At 39.7% G+C, this 17,376-nt stretch overlaps 1 protein-coding gene across 1 annotated transcript in view; it reads left to right on the forward strand.

Annotated features, from left to right (window-relative positions):
* The window catches only part of PIWIL2 (piwi-like RNA-mediated gene silencing 2), a 78,670-nt gene that overhangs the window by 34,528 nt on the left and 26,766 nt on the right, over positions 1-17,376 (forward strand). The window contains exons 10-18 of the mRNA XM_010845469.1: positions 4,686-4,874; positions 5,488-5,572; positions 6,295-6,384; positions 7,838-7,978; positions 11,572-11,685; positions 12,771-12,959; positions 15,168-15,269; positions 15,845-15,961; positions 16,542-16,630. Coding sequence (XP_010843771.1) covers positions 4,686-4,874; positions 5,488-5,572; positions 6,295-6,384; positions 7,838-7,978; positions 11,572-11,685; positions 12,771-12,959; positions 15,168-15,269; positions 15,845-15,961; positions 16,542-16,630 — 1,116 coding nt within the window. The remainder of the gene's footprint in view (positions 1-4,685; positions 4,875-5,487; positions 5,573-6,294; positions 6,385-7,837; positions 7,979-11,571; positions 11,686-12,770; positions 12,960-15,167; positions 15,270-15,844; positions 15,962-16,541; positions 16,631-17,376) is intronic.

Consider the following 17,376-nt stretch of genomic DNA (forward strand, 5'->3'; position numbering starts at 1 on the left):
GAATGTGAACCATGAACTTCCAGATGTTCAAGCTGGTTTTAGAAAAGGCAGAGGAACCAGAGATCAAATTGCCAACATCCGCTGGATCATGGAAAAAGCAAGAGAGTTCCAGAAAAACATCTATTTCTGCTTTATTGACTATGCCAAAGCCTTTGACTGTGTGGATCACAATAAACTGTGGACAATTCTGAGAGAGATGGTAATACCAGACCACCTGACCTGCCTCTTGAGAAACCTATATGCAGGTCAGGAGCAACAGTTAGAACTGGACATGGAACAACAGACTGGTTCCAAATAGGAAAAGGAGTATGTCAAGGCTGTATATTGTCACCCTGCTTATTTAACTTCTATGCAGAGTACATCATGAGAAACGCTGGGCTGGAAGAAGCACAAGCGGGAATCAAGATGGCCGGGAGAAATATCAATAACTTCAGATATGCAAATGACACCATCTTTATGGCAGAAAGTGAAGAGGACCTAAAAAGCCTCTTGAGGAAAATGAAAGAGGAGAGTGAAAAAGTTGACTTAAAGCTCAACATTCAGAAAACGAAGATCATGGCATCCGGTCCCATCACTTCATGGGAAATAGATGGGGAAACAGTGGAAACAGTGTCAGACTTTATTTTTTTGGGCTCCAGTATCACTGCAGATGGTGACTGCAGCCATGAAATTAAATGATGCTTACTCCTTGGAAGAAAGGTTATGACCAACCTAGATAGCATATTGAAAAGCAGAGACATTACTTTGCCAACAAAGGTCCATCTAGTCAAGGCTGTGGTTTTTCCAATGGCCATGTATGGATATGAGAGTAGGACTGTGAAGAAAGCTGAGCGCCAAAGAATTGATGCTTTTGAACTGTGATGTTGGAGAAGACTCTTGGGAGTCCCTTGGACTGCAAGGAGATCCAACCAATCCATTCTGAAGGGGATCAGACCTGGGATTTCTTTGGAAGGAATGATGCTGAAGCTGAAACTCCAATACTTTGGCCACCTCATGCAAGGAGTTGACTCATTGGAAAAGACTGATGCTGGGAGGGATTGGGGGCAGGAGGAGAAGGGGATGACAGAGGATGAGATGGCTGGATGGCATCACTGACTCGATGGACGTGATTCTGGGTGAACTCCTGGAGTTGGTGATGGACAGGGAGGCCTGGCGTGCTGCAATTCATGGGATTGCAAAGAGTCGGACACAACTGAGCAACTGAACTGAACTGAACTAAAGTGTGGTACTTACTGTGTTTATCACACTTGAGATTCATTGATGTTATGGATTTATAAGTTACCATTGTCATCAAATTTCGGAAATTTTAGAGTGCTGTTTTTTTTAATATTTGTTTTTACTCTCTTGTCCTCTTTCTGGTACTCTCATTTCTAGGTTGGGATCTTGACATTGTCTCACAGGATTTTGTGTCATTTATATTTAATATCTTTCTCTGTCTTCTTTGCATTGAGCAGTTTATATTACTCTATGTTGTAGGCTATTTATACTGCCATCTCAAATCTGCTGGTGAGTTCATCTTAATCAGTGTTTCATTTTCATTATTGTTTCCAACTCTACAGTTTCTTCTCCCCTCTCCCCTCCCTCTCCTCTCTCTTCCCCTTCTCTCTCCCTCCCTTTCTTCTTTCTCCTTTTTTGTGCTATTTATTTTACAGTTTCTATTTCTGTATTGAGACTATTCCTTGTTTGTTGATTTGTCATCGTATTTTCCGTTAGTTGTCTGAATGTATTTTTATTAATAGAAGGGCTTTCCTGGTGGCTCAGATAATAAAGAATCTGCCTGCAATGCAGGATACCCAGGTTTGATCCCTGGGTTGGGAAAATCCCTTGGAGAAGGGCATGGCAACCCGCTCTAGTATTCTTGCATGGAGAATATCCATGGACAAAGGAGCCTGGCAGGCTACAGTCCATAGGGTCACACAGAGTCGGACACGACTGAAGTGACTAAGCAGCAGCAGCATATTAATAGAAAAGAATTGCTGACGTCTTCGTACTGCCATAATGAGAAGTCTTTTTTTAATTTCAGTTTTTATTATTGAGGTATAATTAATGTGCCATAAAATTAGCCCTTTTTAAGTGAATAATTCACTGGTTTTTCAGTTCAGTTCAGTTGCTCAGTCGTGTCTGACTCATTGCGACACCATGGACTGCAGCATACCAGGCCTTTCTGTCCATCACCAACTCTTGGAGTTTACTCAAACTCGTCCATTGAGTTGGTGATGCAATCCAACCATCTCATCCTCTGTCCTCCCCTTTTCCTCCTGCCTTCAATCTTTCCCAGCATCAGGGTCCTTTCAAATGAGTCAGTTATTCGCATCAGGTGGCCAAAGTATTGGAGTTTCAGCTTCAACATCAGTCCTTCCAATGAACACTCAGGACTGATTTCCTTTAGGATGGACTGGTTGGGTCTCCTTGCAGTCCAAGGGACTCTCAAGAGTCTTCTCCAACACCACAGTTCAAAAGCATCAATTCTTTGGTGCTCAGCTTTCTTTATAGTTCAACTCTCACATCCATACATGACCACTAGAAAAACCATAGCTTTGACTAGACAGACCTTTGTTGGCAAAGTAACGTCTCTGCTTTTTAATATGCTATCTGCTGCTGCTGCTGCTGCTGCTAAGTCGCTTCAATCGTGTCCGCCTCTGTGCAACCCCATAGACGGCAGCCCACCAGGCTCCCCCGTCCCTGGGATTCTCCAGGCAAGAACGCTGGAGTGGGTTGCCTCCAATGCATGAAAGTGAAAGTGAAGTCGCCCAGTCACGCCTGACTCCTAGCGACCCCATGGACTGCAGGCCACCAGGCTCCCCCGTCCATGGGATTCCCCAGGCGTGGGGTGCCACTAAGTTGGTCATAACTTTCCTTCCAAGGAGTAAGTGTCTTTTAATTTCATAGCTGCATTCACCATCTGCAGTGATTTTGGAGCCCAAAAAAATAAAGTCTGACACTGTTTCCACTGTTTCCCCATCTATTTCCCATGAAGTGATGGGACCGGATGCCATGATCTTCGTTTTCTGAATGTTGAGCTTTAAGTCAACTTTTTCACTCTCCTCTTTCATTTTCCTCAAGAGGCTCTTTAGTTCTTCTTCACTTTCTGCCATAAAGGTGGTGTCATCTGCATATCTGAGGTTATTGATATTTCTCCTGGCAATCTTGATTCCCACTTGTGCTTCTTCCAACCCAGCATTTCTCATGATGTACTCTGCATAGAAGTTAAATAAGTAGGGTGACAAAATACATCCTTAATGTACTCCTTTTCCTATTTGGAACCAGTCTGTTGTTCCATGTCCAGTTCTAACTGTTGCTTCCTGACCTGCATACAGATTTCTCAAGAGGCAGGTCAGGTGGTCTGGTATTCATTTATAGGAAATCTGTCTCAAGGATACAGTTTAAGTATAGAAGAATCTTTGTAAAAGATGTTCAGTCAGTTATTTCTAAGAGTGAAACAATAGAACTACTACTTAAAAAGTGAAAGACCAGTGAATTAATGTACCGTCCACTTAGTGAAATACTGTTATGTAACCATTAACACAGTTGAAGAGTTTGACTTAAAAATATTTTTTAAAAATAGTTGTATTGTTGAATAAAGCTGTGTAAATAGGAAGCAAAGATTCATGAAATGATCTGTGATAAAATCTCTAATCTTATTTCAAAACACAGTGTTATGTTCTCAGTGCTTTACATGAATAAAGTCATGGAGTTCTATCAGCAACAGTGAGTTAGGCAGTTTGTTCTGATCCACTTTGACACAAGGAAACTGAAACACAAGGTTAAGTTACTTGCTCAAAATCTCATATGCTGGTAAGTGGCAGAGCCAAGATTTGAACCGAGGTTTTGGCTCCAGCGTCTGTAGTCAATATGAACTATTTCAAGTTTCTCATGGTTTTTCATCACTGAACTGCAGCAAGTCCAGCAGGATACTAATCACCTAGAATGGTGATAGTTGTTCAAGGGACTAAAAGGGAAAAGGGAGGGAGGAGTCTGGGTTTATTCGTAAATTGTAGGTGAATGAAACTCAACATGTTTCTCTTTCTGTAGCAGTCTGATGTGGTAATGTATGTTGTGAAACTCTGAGAAGGGGTTATAATATGAAGAATGGACTCAATTTTTTTGATCATAGAACCTTTTTCACCCCCTCAAGACTTCTCAAGGGACCAGTGTTCCTAAGGAGTATACTCTGGGTGATACTGGCCCACAGAAGAGTCCATGCTCTGACCCACAAGGAAATTAGTATCTGGTCCCTGTCTGTCTTCAGCCTCCACTGATCATCTTCATCTTCAAGGACCTTTTTTCACCTCTTTGCCTCATGAGTGTGGTCCTCCAATAGTTGTAATTTCTTCCTTCAGCTAGTGAGGGCAAATATAGTTTTAAGAATGTTCTGTTGTTCCTGTGTAGACTGCCTCCTAATAATGATGATACAGATTATTCTGATGACTAGAGTACCTTATTTTAAGGACTGTAGTGGATTTTGTCAATTTTTAGTTGTTTTTATTTTTATCTTTTCACTCTTTTTGGGGGGCATTGTTAAAAAGAGATATGAGAGTTCTGTCTCCTAAAAGAGACAGCTGGAGCCTTTTTGAACTAGGTGTTGGCATTTGGAACCCTCAAGTACTTACAGGCATCCCCTGTCCCTTTCATGTTGCTCTGTGTATACTCCATATGATCCAGAGGTCTTTTGTCTCTTTCCCAAGGCACACCATGTACTTGCAGAACAAAGAAAACTTCCAGGACGAGTGCACTAAGCTTCTGGTTGGCAATATTGTTATAACCCGATACAACAATCGTACCTATCGTATTGATGATGTGGATTGGAATAAGACTCCAAAAGATAGCTTCATCATGTCTGATGGGACGGAGATTACATTCTTGGACTACTACAGGTAGAGGAAGGAGGCTGGGCTTGGGCTTGCAGGTTGGTGCGTGGTCTATTGTTCTCCAGTAAGAGTGACATGTAGCAGGACACGTCAAAAGTAATTGGATTGGTAATGCACCCAAGATTGACGAGTTTGTTTGTGGGATTTGACCTGAATTTGCTACCCTTACAGTTTTATTTCCTTTAGTACTTTTTGCAAGTTATTTCATAAATTAATCTCAGAGCTTTAAAATTATGTTTCCTTTTCTGTTTTGGTTCGAAGTCTGGTTGGAGAGATTAAATTCAAGTCATTAATCATTTGACTGTCATTTTGCCTTTCTAGTTACCTAAGCCCTTTGGCCTGATGAAGATTTTTATTTTTATTTTTTTGTTTGTTGGCCTGATTCAGTTTTTAAAGAATTTCTTTCCTGGGCTGTTATCCTGTTTCCTCTCTATTTAATTGCATTAACTTGAGTCTGCTTTTTCCAGTTATGAATGTACTCTGGTGAGTTTATGATGGATCTTTGACAAGAGTATAATACAAATAGTATACCTCAGTCCTGGTTAACGCTCAGACTGTGTTGCAGTAAGAATGGTGATGCTGCTACTGACAGTTTCTTCCTGCCTCTGTTCTGCTCTAGCAAAAACTATGGGATCACAGTAAAGGAAGAGGACCAGCCACTGCTGATCCACAGGCCCAGTGAGAGACAGAATAACCAAGGGATGGTGAGTGGTGGTGGTGGTGGTGCATGTCAGGCTGATGCTTCCAGCCAGATTCTCTACCCATCAGCCACTCTTCACCTTCTTCATGGCTCTGGGAGCCATGAGGCTATGATTACAGTGTGGTTAGGGAAAGCTGTGCATTCTTTGTCTGTCTCCTATACCCAGAGGTACTCTTGAAGACCCCTTAGTGAGAAACTAAACATCCAAAGAATGAGTTAGGTTAGGAATAAGGAGAATTGACTGCTAAAGAAGATTGAAACACTGGGTCCATTTAGAGAAGCTGGAGACATTTTAACAGGGTTAGGGACCAGGGAAAAATACCTTGACACCTAACTCCTCTGTCTTCAGAGTGGAGACTGAAGATCAAAATAGGTTAAGATGAGACAGAGGCACCAGCTTGATAGAATATATTGTGTGATATCCACCTACTTACTTGGAGGCCCAAGTGAAAAAACAGTTCTAGTTTTTCTAGTTTTCTCTCTGCTTTTGACAGTTTTAATATTTTTCTCTTTACCTAGTGCAACCAATTGTGACCAATTGTGACCCAAGTGAGAAAAGGATAAAACACTGGTCGTGTTTCCTGCCCTCTTCTCTGGGGTCTTATGTTCCTAAGAGTGCCTGTTATACCCCTGTGGGACCAGTTTGGGCCTGCTAAAGTCTTATACCAGTCAGAGGAACAGGATCCTCTTTGACTGCCTTGCTTTCCCTCTGTTCTCTCCTCCAAGTTGCTAAAAAGTGAAATCCTGCTGCTCCCTGAGCTTTCCTTCATGACTGGAATCCCTGAGAAGATGAAGAAGGACTTCAGAGCCATGAAGGTGAGAAGGGCCTGCTTTGAACCCAAGACCATGTTGATAGAGATATGGCTTGCATTGGGCCAGATTTTCGTCATCACCTGGGCAGGTTCATTTTTCCTCTCCATAAGCGTGATATGTGTCTCTTCCCACACACTGGGAAAGAGCTGACCAGAGCTTTCTTTGGAATGTTGTTACAATAGTAGAACGACTGGATTATAAGGTAAAAGGATACAAATAGTTCTAGCATCACCCTCCCCAATCTGATGGGGGACTGTAGGCTGGTCATGTGACCATAAATGATGTTCTTTGAGAGCACTGAATTTTTCTAACATTTCTGTAAGCCTTCAGTTTATTTGAAGGGATGGAGGAAATAATGTAGCAAAAAGTCAGCAAGTTGGAGGGAGAAATTAGAGGATAGAAGTTGATGCTGTGGTGCTTGGGCGTCCTGGAGGTCTCATGTAGGGCACAGTAGCTGGGAGGCAGAGGTGTGTGCAGTAGCGAGGGTCCAGACCCTGAGGGCTCCACCTCCATACTGTCTGCTTGGGTCTTTCCACCTGCATGCTGCTCTTCTGCCTCTGTCTCAGTCCTTGTCTGTCCCAGTTTTGGACCCCTGGGCTTGTCTGAGATGCCATGAATTGTTTTTAGTAACATCGTAAAGAGCTAAAGTGAATTCCTATAAGAGAGTTCTTTCATGTTTACCTTCTGATACTTCTGCTTTCAGTATGTAGGTCAAAGCTCTTCCTTACAACTCCCAGTTACCTAATGACTTTATGATCACAGAGCTATCTATATAGCCCCATAGACTCACTGCCCTAATGACTGCCACGCAGGGAGCAACAGCCGCACAGTTCATTAGTTCCAGAAGCTAAATAAAGAATTCACTTGCATGATTCTGAATCTTCATCCCATTAGATGTTCATTCAACAATAAATATTTAGAAAACACCTGTTATGGGTCACACCCTGGACCAAACAAGTGTTTTATAGTGACATTAACTGACTAGTATCATATGACATGAAGTATAAGACCAGATGTGTTTTACGTTTGCCTGCGTGCCTGGCATAGGGCATTTTTCTGCCCCGATGTTTAATAGGTATAGTCAAGTCTCCTTACATGGCTTTAAGAAAGAGAATAAGATTTAGATGTCATGAGAAAGAAAGTGACAATTTTAAATACTTTGTATCTATGTGTGTGTGTAACTGAATCACTTTGCTCTACAGCAGAAATGAACACAACATTGTAAATCAACTATACTTCAATTAAAAAAAATTCTTACTTTTATGGCTAAAATTTTAACCTTATACTTCATTCACTTTCATGAGCTATTATAATAAAGTCCTTGCAGACACTTTAAAATTTCTACAGATTTTAGTGGGAAAAAGATTTTTCTATGGAAATGTTTTCTGCATTGGGGTTTCTTTAATCTCATACTAGAGAAGTAATAGCTTAGTATCTCCATTTTGATTCTATTCAGGATTTGACCCAGCAGATCAACCTGAGCCCCAAACAGCACCATAGTGCTTTGGAATGCTTGCTACAGAGAATTTCGAAAAATGAGACAGCTAACAATGAACTGACACGTTGGGGACTCTATCTGCAGAAAGATGTACATAAGGTAAACTGGAAGATATGATGGTAGGAAATATTACAAAGAATTAAGAGCTTTCTGAGACTAGGTGATAACTTCCTATCTTGTCTTTATTTTACAGTTTTTGCTTTATTATTATACTTTTTATTTGGTCCTAGTCATAATTGAATTTCCTTGACTTAATTTGCTATTAGCTCTTACAGATTATCTTCTGTATTTCCCAGGATCTGAGATGTTAGTTTCCAGTCAAGCAAAAGGAATATTGACCCTCAAAATTTACCTCATTTTTAGTTTTCCAGCCCAAATTACTCTTAACGTTCTATGTCTTTTTCTACCCCCTCTGCAAGTTTTTCTTTCCCAATGATTAACTTGTGTTTCTTTGAATGTATTACTATTGTTGTTTTCATAGGCATAAAGTCTCAGACTTGTACATTTTAATTTTCACGTGGCCCTTTCTGCCTGAGTTTGCCTGAGTCCACTCCATTGTATTTTATGCAGCGTGAGACAGTGCAGAGGCAGCATGAGTTGGTGAAGTCCTTGGCTTTGAACCTCAGTTCTGCCTCTTGCCTTGTTGGTTACTTGAAACAAATTGCTTAGCATCTCATAGTTTCTTTATCTGTTAAATAAAGATGATATTGAGTTAACAGAATTACATGGTAAAGTCGTTAGCATAATATTTGACACCTAGCACGTGTTCAGTAAATACTAGCTTTTATTGCTTTTTTACTTTTCTCTCTAGGTTATACCTAAAATACTAATAATTGATTCTGTCTTTTGTTCTCTTTCCCTCTGAACTGACTCCTTGTTAAAATTTTTGTTTAATATTTATCTTATTTTTTGGCTGTGGTGGACCTTTGTTGCTGCGCGCAGGCTTTCTCTAGTTGCAGCAAGCGGGGCTACTCTTTGTTGTGATGCACAGGCTTCTCCTTACAGTGGCTTCTCTTGTTGCAGAGCATGGGCTCTAGAGCATGCAGGCTTCAACACTTGCAGCACATGGGCTCAGTAGTTGTGGTGCACAGGTTTAGATACCCCCAGGCATGTGGGATTTTCCCAGACCAGGAATCAAACCAGTGTCCCTTGCATTGCCAGGCAGATTCTTAACCACTGGACCATCAAGGAAGTCCCGAAATTGTTTTTCTTTTTTTTTTTAAACAAAAGTAGTGGAAAGTCTATAAGGAAAATGTGGATATCGTAGAAAATGTAAAGAAGGGAATAAAAACATCAGTAGTTTCATTGCCCAAAGATAATATCTTAGTGATTTATTTTAGGCACATAAAAAAAGATAGTATTATTTTCAGTATATTTTGTTTTCATAAACTTTTTTTCCTGTGAGAATGAATCTTTTCTTATAAAATTGTGCTTATACTATATATGGTTTTGCATCTTGTTTTTCATGTATTATTGTATCTTGAACATGTGTTCATGTTATTAAATATTATTTGAAGATGTAGAAAACTTAAGCCAAAGAAGAAAAATGTTCATCTGTAGTCATGCTATATCAGAATACCTATAACCACTGTTAACATTTTGGTATATAACCTTTAGTTTTTTTGGTCTGGGTATATGTGCATGCACATACTCACATGCGGTATATATTTAAATGGTTTCCTCTTTTTTTTATTTTTTTTTATTTTTAAACTTTACATAATTGTATTAGTTTTGCCAAATATCAAAATGAATCTGCCACAGGTATACATGTGTTCCCCATCCTGAACCCTCCTCCCTCCTCCCTCCCCATACCATCCCTCTGGGTCGTCCCAGTGCACTAGCCCCAAGCATCCAGTATCGTGCATTGAACCTGGACTGGCAGCTTGTTTCATACATGCTATTTTACATGTTTCAATGCCATTCTCCCAAATCTTCCCACCCTCTACCTCTCCCACAGAGTCCATAAGACTGTTCTATACATCACTGTCTCTTTTGCTGTCTCGTACACAGGGTTATTGTTACCATCTTTCTAAATTCCATATATATGCGTTAGTATACTGTATTGGTGTTTTTCCTTCTGGCTTACTTCACTCTGTATAATAGGCTCCAGTTTCATCCATCTCATCAGAACTGATTCACATGTATTCTTTTTAATGGCTGAGTAATACTCCATTGTGTATATGTACCATAGCTTTCTTATCCATTCATCTGCTGATGGACATTTAGGTTGCTTCCATGTCCTGGCTATTATAAACAGTGCTGCAATGAAAACTGGAAATAGAACTGCCTTATGATCCAGCAATCCCACTGCTGGGCATACACACTGAGGTTTCCTCTTTTTTTATTCAGTTTATTTGTAATGTTTTTTCATGTCATTTAATATTTTTCTGAATATTTTAATGGATAACAGATAATTCATTTTACTAATAATTTCTTACTCTTTTACATTCAAATTGAATTTAGCATTTTCCTATGAAAATCTGTGAACATCCTTATAATTATATCTTTGTACATGATGTTTATTTTCATAGATTTATGGAAGTGAAATTGCTAGGTCAGTGGACATATATATTTATGTTTCCAGTACTTTTTGGTATTTTGCCCTCCAGAAAGTTTCAGCAGTTTTTTGCTTTCATAAGCAAAGATGAGTCTGATGCCTTTGTTGTTCAGTCACTAAGTTGTATCCAACTCTTTCATGACTGTAGCCCTCCAGTCTCCTCTGTCCATGGTATATTTCCCAGCCAAGAATACTGGAGTGGGTTGCCATTTCTTTTTCTGGGGATCTTCTTGACTCATTCTTCAATTCAGTTTTTATAATGTATACATTGCTGTTTATTTTTTGCAAAAACAGGATTATGTTAAGTGCACTTAGAAAGTGAGTGTAATGGTCACAAAATATCCATCATATAGATATATCAATTTAGTTATTTTCTTACTTTTGGATATTTAGATCTGATTTATTTATTATTCTTTATTTTAATTTGGTCTTTCATTATATGAATTTTTTTCCCTGTTTTTCTTTTGTATAAAGTATAATAGTTTATGTTTAGTCTTATTACAGCATTTTCTCTTTAATTTTCTACTTAAATTTTTCTAAATGTTATTTTCCTGTTCACCTTGAATTTATAGGCATTTTACCTTCATTCTCTGGTTCTAAAGACGCAATGTTTTCTGATCCCTTTCTTGGGGACCATGTTGGGAGCTTCAGTAATTAAAGGGCTGCTGCTGCTGCTACTGCTAAGTCATTTCAGTTGTGTCCGACTCTGTGCTACCCCATAGACGGCAGCCCACCAGGCTCCCCCATCCCTGGGATTCTCCAGGCAAGAACACTGGAGTGGGTTGCCATTTCCTTCTCCAACGCATGAAAGTGAAAAGTGAAAGTGAAGTCGCTCAGTCGTGTCCGACTCTTCACGACCCCATGGACTGCAGCCTATCATGGGATTTTCGAGGCAAGAGTACTGGAGTGGGGTGCCATCGCCTTCTCCGAATTAAAGGGCAGTGCCTATCAAAACTGTGTGTGTTCAGAATTTTATTGACATGGATTCTTAACTGCTAACAGTTGCATTTTTCTACCATTTTCAGAAGTTATGACAGGAACAGGTGTATATAGTAGAGTAGAGCAAGCCTCTGAACATTTTTCTAACTAATGTTTGCAGATGGTTCGTGTCATAGGTGCTTTATTTTCTGTTTAGATTGAAGGACGTGTTCTGCCAATGGAAAGAATTAACTTAAGAAATATATCATTTATCACATCTCCGGAACTAAACTGGATTAAGGAAGTAACCAGAGACCTTTCCATCTTGACTGTAAGTGATTTGTGAGGTGGTAAAGAGAGGGCCAGTATTCCTAGAAGTGTGAGGAAGCAGAAATTATTTAGTTGTCCTCTTTTTGAGAGGAAGTACCAACTGAATTCCCATGGAATTACTTACTTAACTAAGGTCCTTCAAACAAGAGCAAATTGATGAGTTGTTAGAGGTAAGCCCTTTGCTTGACCATAGATTCAGGACAAAGAAATAAATTGCTGTGGTAATTCATACAGTGCCAGCCTATTGCCAACTGCTCTTTGTTCTTCCTTCTTCCTTTCTCTTTCCTTCCTCTTTTCCCCTACAGTTTCCGTGAAAGAAGTAAAATTAAAAGTTTCCTACCAAGTCAACTAAAGAAAAAAATGGTATTATAATTATTTTAAAATCTTTTTTGCTAACCTGGTTGCTATGGCCATGCATAAAGTATACACATTTTGTGTCTAAAATGTTTTTTGGAAATATATTTAAAGAAAAGGTACATTTATGTATATCAGATCAGTCGCTCAGTCGTGTCTGACTCTTTGGGACCCCATGAATTGTAGCACGCCAGGCCTCCCTGTCCATCACCAACTCCTGGAGTTCACTGAGATTCAGTTTTGATTAATTTTCACAAATTGAGTAATCAATACTGGGTTAAGAAGCAGAACTTTACCAGTGCCCCAGACTCTTCCCTCCATGATCCTAATTACTACTACCTGTTACCCTTACATAGTCCCAAAATGGCCACTGTTCTGACCTCTGACAGCATTGAATTTTTTAAAGCCGTGTTTGTATGTAACATATACATGGAACCATACCGTATATATTCTTTGATGTCTGCCTTCCTTTCTTCAACCTTGCTTGATGAGTTTCTCCATATCATTAAGTATAGTTATAGAGCTTCCTTCTCATTGCTGCATAGTATTCCATTGTGAGCCTGCCACAATGTACTTACAACACACATCTACATTAGTAATTGGCATTAGATAAGACAGGACTGAAGCAGAGTGAAAAGCAGTTTGTTCTTTGGAGTAACATCTCCTGAAATGATGTTGGTGTGTTGGAGATGTCATGGGAAGTACTAAAAAATAGCTTGTGGTTGTTCCTAGGTCCCCATGCATTTCTGGGCACTGTTTTACCCAAAGAGAGCAATGGATCAAGCCCGAGAGCTGGTGAACATGTTGGAGAAGATAGCCGGCCCCATTGGCATGCGTATGAGCCCACCGGCCTGGGTGGAACTGAAGGATGATCGCATAGAGACCTATGTCAGAACCATTCAATCCATGCTGGGGGTTGAGGTATAAATTAACTTGAATTTTCTGGATGCCCATTTTGAAATACTTGAATACTTGATTTTATATTACCCTGGTTGTTGGTCTGCTGTTGATGGTGTCCAGGAACCTGTGTCTTACTCATATGCACGTGAAACAATTAACAGAGTAGTCTACATGCCCTTTGGCTGGATTTGCTTCTCTCCTGTGTTGGCATTCTCACTCACTCTAGTGTTCTGTTCCTCATGTAATTGGCCGAGAGAATAGCTGACTTAACTTCAGTTTGTTATCATTATAGAACATGTGCTCAGAAAGCAGTTTCCTGGGCCAGGTGCTATCTTGGACGATTCAGTACTGAGCTGTCACAGTCTGGTCTGGCTTAAGATTCAAATTGCTCCAGTGATGAACTTGGCAGGGGGCCTATCAGCTTGTTCCTGATAGCCGAATGGTATCACTAGAGCTGAGCAGGTCATAGTATTCACAGCTTAGTAGTTCAGGCCTACAGTTCTTATCTGTACATAAAACAGAGGAAGAAGATTAAGGAGAGAGCAAAAGCAGGCAAAAAATTTTGGAGATAACTGGCCCTTGAATTGAAGAGTCAGTTCATGTGAGATCAGTACTAGAATTAGGTTATGTTCGCGTCATGACTTTCTCTTGATCCACCACTCTGGGTGTATCATCTGTAGCAGCACACTCATGTTCTCCCTTTCTTTGTATTTTCTTGCTGACTTTCCATGTCTTCTTATTCTGTAGTGGCCTTCCCTGGGCCTGATAAATTCTGCCTTGCTTTCAAAAGAAAAGTCCAGCTTAGTACCTCCGCTTGCTCCCCCATCTCATGTTCCTTGGCATGGTCCTTTTATGAGAGTGCACTGCCAACAATCTTCATGGATATTGACATGGATATGAGTTACATTCCTAATGTAACTTGGTCTTACTTGGTCATATTGGTCTTATTATCTGTCATCTTTAGGGCATTCTGTTTCATTATTCTCTTTATTTCAGGGTCATAAACTCAGATGTCTGCCAGAGTGAAGTGAGCCAGGAGGGAACTCTAGTGAATAAAGAGAGTAAACTCCATGACTGCAGATAACAGCCCAGCATTGTCAAATTGATTTTTAATTTGTTTTTCAATAGAAGCCAAAAATCTAGATTTGCACTTGTATATCTACCTAGCAGTTTAAATGTTAATGTAAAAAAGACTTGTGACTCATTATAGAGACTAAAAAACCACATCCATTTCTTAGATCCAGCCCATAGGCTCACAGTGTACAGCCTTTGTTCTCTGTGACTTTGGAAGTTCTTTGATATGATTGCTGGAATGTGTGTCCTCTGAAAGATCTTAATTTAAAACTAATCTGGTTTGGAATAGTATACTATTGATTTCTGATTGTAGCATAAAAGGTTGGCAAATTTTTTACTTCTGTGCTGCTTTCCTTTATTCACATTTTGAAAGAGCCTCTTTTTTTTTTTCCCCTCTTACTTTAATTTTTTTCAATTTTTAAAATCACACTGCACAGCATGTGGTACCTTAGTTCCCCAACCAGGGATCAAACCCAAGCCCCCTGCAGTGGAAGCATGGAGTCAACCACTGGACCGCCAGGGAAGTCAGATCCTTTGTTTTTAATATCAGATCTCTTAAGTAGTGAGAGGTAGAAGATACTGATATAAGATAAGCTGCTGGCAATATTTTTCTCTATCATAATCAGAGAGTTAGGAAGATCTTATGGATTTGGCAGTGACTTCATTTCCTCTGCATTTGGCTCTGAATCCTTTCTTCTGATATTATGTTCCCTATTTCCTAGTTAAAGTTCTGTGGCATGAATGTCATAAGGCACTTAGTTTACTAAAGAGAGTGGCAAAAAAAAAAAAAAATGTCGGGAATTAAAAGCATCAACTAATAAGAAACCCTTTCATATTTTTAAGTCTGGTCTTTTGCAAGCATCTTAAGTCTCCTAATGAATAAGTCAGGTAATCAGGACCAGCTCTAGATAATTTAACATAGCATGTTACATAGCTAAGCAAAGAAGCCTGGAACCCAAAAAATGTGAACCCAAAGGTCCATTCATGTTCAAGGACCTTTGTCTGTGTTGGAATGTCCACCATCTTTGTTTCAGCCCCCATTATACACTAAAGGTCCTCTGGCTTTCCAGACTCTTGAACTGCCCCTGACTAGAACCCTATCAGGGTCCCCTCAGAGTTCCAAAGCCTGACTTATATATACTTTATCTCCTCAAGGGGAAGATACAGATGGTTGTTTGCATCATCATGGGTACACGTGATGATCTCTACGGGGCCATTAAAAAGCTGTGCTGTGTGCAGACTCCTGTACCCTCACAGGTGAGTGGGAGCAAGGCAGGAGGTGCAGATGGAAACTCTAGCATCCCTTGAGGCTTGGAAGAGCAGGATAAATCTGTTCAAAAAGACTGAAGTCACCATTAGAAGCCAGCGTGTGTAGACCCAGCTGGTGAAACTTCTCCTATTAGAGTAACCTGGGAATAGCAGATGCTCTTTGTAAATACTGCTTTCATGTCCCCACATGAGCACTTGTGCTTGTTCACAGCCAAGTCACCAGGTTGTTTCACATGACTGGGTTCTGAGAGTATAGGCGTCCCTTTGAAAGGGGAAAGCTGGCTTTTCCTATGGAGATTAATTTTTTTTTTTACTCTGCATGAGATATTTTTGAAAGTTTTTATTGGCTGGGTTTTTGGTTTTCATTTTCATTTTGTGTGCACATGTGTGTACACGCATGCCTGACTAGAGACCCAATTAGAGTTAGAACTGTTAGTGCAAAGTAAATGATCTGCCAGCTGGAGTTTCTTGAGCAAATGTAGTATTTGCTTTAGAGTAGTTTATGTTGTCTGAAAGGTTGCTAGTGTCCTCTTTCCCCATATCTTTTGGTCCCTGTATTACAGGTCGTCAATGTCCGAACCATTGGTCAGCCCACCAGACTTCGAAGTGTGGCCCAGAAAATTTTACTTCAGATTAACTGTAAATTGGGTGGTGAGCTCTGGGGAGTAGATATTCCTCTGGTGAGTGATGCTGAGATATGTCTTCATTCAGTTCATCTCCCCAAACAGTCCTGCCTGGCTATTTTCCTAATTTCCTCCCAGAGTTTTCCATATTCTCATTGCCTTGTAATCAGAGTGGTTCATTGCTTGTTTTCGTATAGGCCAAAAGCTTAGACTGGTTTTCACATTTTTAAATGGTTGAGAAAAATAAACATATCTCCAGACACGTGAAAATGGTGAAATTCAGTTTTCACTGTCCTTAAATGAAGTTTTATTGGAACATAGCCTTACTCCTTTATGTACTACAACCTGTGGCTGCTTGTGTGTTGCAGTGGCAGAATTACATAGTTCCCCAGAGACCGTGTGGCTCACAAAGCCTAAGGTCTTTACTGATTAGCTCTTTACAGAAAGTCTGCCAATCCCTGATCTTGTCAATCTCTGACTATGTTCACAGTGTTTAAAAATTTCAGTTTGGTTGCACCCTTTCTCCCCCTCTCCCCAGAACTTACTTCCATATGTTGCTTTGGGGTTCAGACAACAGTTCAACATGGGGTGACAGATTACTTGGATGTTTTGGTTTGTTTTTTGCTTTCTGACCCAGAAACAGTTAATGGTGATTGGAATGGATGTTTACCATGACCCCAGCAGAGGCATGCGCTCCGTGGTTGGCTTCGTCGCAAGCATCAATCTGTGAGTGCCACTCCTGGCTCTGTTGTGTTTGGTTACCTTATTTGAACACCTAGTCTTACTATAAAGCCATAAAATTTTTTGAGTATTCAATATTGTAGTAAAAGTACACTAAAATCCTTCCTTCTCTCTCTTCCCATAGTATTAATTTGTGCAATTCCTTGTCACATGTCTTAAGTTTCTTCCCTGGCTGCAGTGTGATCCCTTTCAGAATGGAGCCTGTGTCTTGGTGGTAGTGGATTTTTCCCCCCGAGAAATGAGGGATTTTGTTTGTTTTTTCTGATTATAAAAATGAAGCTTGCTTATGTAAAAATCTCTGGAAATTGAGAAAGTGAAAATTCTTCATGGCTTATCTTTTATTAACCACCACCAAAGATTTGGCATATATATACTTTTAGGTTCTCTTTTATGTACATATTAACACTTCCAGGTAGCTGGTGGACACACAAGTGGCATATTACTATATATTCTGTTCCTCATTTTTTGTGTACTTAAACTATATATTTTGGACATTTTCCCATATCAATATAAATAAATGTCCATTGTTTCTTTTTAATTGCTGCATGGAATTTATAATATGCTACAGCACTATTTATTTAATCCTCTGTAGGTGGATATCTAGGGTTTTGTTTTTTTTTTCAATTAAAAGCAGTATGGTAGCAAATATTCACAATTATTTATATTCTGTAGCTGCTTTACATGTATCTTTTCCTTGCATCAGCATGTGATTTTACATGTAACATAAATGC

Source organism: Bison bison, unplaced genomic scaffold (genome assembly GCF_000754665.1).
Source record: "Bison bison bison isolate TAMUID 2011002044 unplaced genomic scaffold, Bison_UMD1.0 scf7180017864217, whole genome shotgun sequence".
NCBI lineage: Eukaryota > Metazoa > Chordata > Mammalia > Artiodactyla > Bovidae > Bison > Bison bison.